This window comes from Pecten maximus, chromosome 3 (genome assembly GCF_902652985.1).
Source record: "Pecten maximus chromosome 3, xPecMax1.1, whole genome shotgun sequence".
NCBI lineage: Eukaryota > Metazoa > Mollusca > Bivalvia > Pectinida > Pectinidae > Pecten > Pecten maximus.
Genome location: NC_047017.1, coordinates 4,753,067 through 4,755,784, shown reverse-complemented (window position 1 = coordinate 4,755,784; position 2,718 = coordinate 4,753,067). Strand labels below are relative to the sequence as shown.

Sequence of the window (2,718 nt, the reverse complement as noted above, 5' to 3'; positions counted from 1 at the left end):
CAGGTAGCCATTCGTCAATTTCCAGAAGACCCCCGGACAACTTATTTCAAAGAAGACCAATAATACATGCGTTATTTTTCACTTAAGATTTAGAGCATCCAGTTTATATAAACATAAGTGACAGAGCTGCCAACATGGATTTTTTACGAACAAACTACGTACATGTAAGTGTTGCCATAATGATTTCCAAAACATATCAGCTGTTACATTAAGTGTTGTATTAATATAAGCCTTCATATTATTATTTTTTTAAATCCTCATTTTATTTATATTATTAAAACGTAGTTTGTAAATGATGCAAAATATAATACTGTTTAAAATAAGTGTCAAAAAGCTACAAAACACGAAGAGAATAGGAAATTTTAATAAGAAGTTAGTAGCACGTTGTGTATACATCTATAGCGGCAATGATTTACAATTGGTATTTTTTATGACTTACTCATCATAATTCCCGTTGGAAAGTAGATCTTTATATATATCAAGTAAGAAAGTTTGTTTCTCATTGCTCACCTTTAAAAAACGACTCAATCTCATCGTAGATCTGGGATTTTATTTTTCACTCTTGTCCTCAGATGCTGATTTTTCTCCAGGTTGCGGTTTTAATACTAATACTGGTATATAAGTACAGCCTGGAATCAACAAACATCACCTTTTATCCTGCATTGAGGAATTCTCAAGATTCAGAAATGGATTATGAAAATAAAAAATACGAAACACTAACGAAATATAGAGGGCAAAAAACAAAATACATTGTGTACGACTGTACGAAGGCCAGAAACACTTCATGTAGTGGTTGGTCTGATAGAATAGCTGGTATCATGACCACCTTTATCATATCAATACTTGCAAAAAGACAATTTCTTATCAATTTTGACACGCCGTGCTTGCTTCAGGATTATGTCGTACCAGCTCACTACGACTGGCGATACAATTCTTCTATACTTGTGAACAGGACAAGTTCGTATCATTATTTAAAAGGTCGTCATTATAAGAAGATAGATAAATACATGTTTGGTGGTTCTGACTTTAATACCTACTTCAAACACGACGTGGACTTTCTTCTAATGAACTGGGATTTTATCAATGAGTTCAGAAAAAGACCAAATATAGCATATGATATTCCGTGGATTACAAAATATCACCAGGTTGATATTTACAAGCATGTTTATAATCTCCTCTTTAAACTCTCATCTTTGTCTGTTCATGCATTGAACCGTCATTACCGAACAAAGAGAAGGCGGAACAAGATAGCATGTGCCCATATCCGCATTGGGGAGAATCCAAACATGCCTGAAATTGGCACTCGTAATCGACCTGTACCTTCATTGAAAGTTTTATGGGACTATTTTGACAGTTTAAACAAGAATGAGTACGATTTGTTTATTGCCTCTGATACAGATGGTGTGAAGACATTTGCTAAGGAACGGTATCCTGAAAACATGATAGACACCCCGGGAAAAATAACACACATTGACCAACCATATAAGAACGATCCAGTAGAAGGGTTTCTCAAACAGCTGCTGGATTTCTACATATTGTCAGAATGTGATATACTCGTCATTCCACCGAAGAGTGGGTTTAGCATGTTAGCCGCGTTCATCAGGAATAAAGACGACGGTATATTTTGTTTGAAGAAAGAAGAACTTGTACCATGTTCAAGGTACACAATGACTGATATTTTACCTGAAGGGAAATTCGGTATTAAGCTGATGGGAAAAATCGGAAAGCAAAGGAGCACGTCATAGGCATGTGGATTGTATAAAATGATGTTTTAAGTGTATTTTTCTGACTTTTTGTTATACCAGAAAAGCCATATTAAAATATCAGGTAATGTTTTATGTATTCAGGTCTATATATCAATATATATACCAATTGACGTTAAGTTATAAGCCTTTTTTATATTCATTATTAGGGATTTCAATTTCGGATGGAAATCCCTTTGTTATTGTTATCTTTTTCGGCATAGCCATATAATTTTCTTTTGACCCCGGATATGACGCAACAGGTGGCGTTACTGGTCAAGATGAAGTATGTGATTGGTCAATGTAGCGGTAAATGCAAAATGCAGACATGCAGTTAAAGACGAAACAAAATAAAGATTGAATGCAAGCTGAATAAGTGGATGTATCTCTTCCAATGACACGTTAATAAAATCATATTCCTGATTCAAATGCAGTCTTATCACCAAAAATGATTCAAACTGATATAATTTTGTTATCCGTTCTGAAACTGCGCATTTACTAATTAGTTCGTTAATTTATTTCACCAGCAGTTTTACATTATAACCACCAGCATTAAAACTATGCCGCTTATCTTTTTTAAAATATATTTCTTGTTTCTTCTTCTTATTATTATTCTTAACACTTTTTTGTGAACAATCTCTCGCAAAAACAAAAACAAATAAAACGTTCATATTTTAGTACATGATAAAGAACATCAAGCTGATGATCCCGTAACAATTTTATGTTCATAAGTTCAAAGGTCAAGGTCACAGATCTATAAATAGAACTATTTTGAACGTTTTTTGAACGACCATAACTTCATAAGGGATCGTTCTATATCGTTCACGTTCGTGTGTCATGTAGGTCATTTACGCAGCTAACTTTTCTCCGTGCTGTCTTATCAGAGAATATGTCAAGGTCATGACCTCGCCAAGGGAAAAAGAAATGTCGAAAAAAAATTCTCAATCCGAGTATCTGAGTGTGATGCACTGAGACG

The 2,718-nt window shown here is 34.2% G+C and overlaps 1 protein-coding gene across 1 annotated transcript; it reads left to right on the top strand.

Moving 5' to 3' along the window:
- Positions 1 to 494: 494 nt before the first annotated feature.
- Positions 495 to 1,835, top strand: LOC117322824. Its single transcript, XM_033877768.1, has one exon. It carries the CDS (start codon positions 573 to 575, stop codon positions 1,743 to 1,745), a length of 1,173 nt encoding a protein of 390 aa, XP_033733659.1. The 5' UTR covers positions 495 to 572; the 3' UTR covers positions 1,746 to 1,835.
- The last annotated feature ends 883 nt before the right edge of the window (positions 1,836 to 2,718 follow it).

What these genes read in the sequence shown, in the direction of transcription:
- LOC117322824 (XM_033877768.1), top strand. Translation starts at nt 573, where the DNA reads ATGCTGATTTTTCTCCAGGTTGCGGTTTTAATACTAATACTGGTATAT.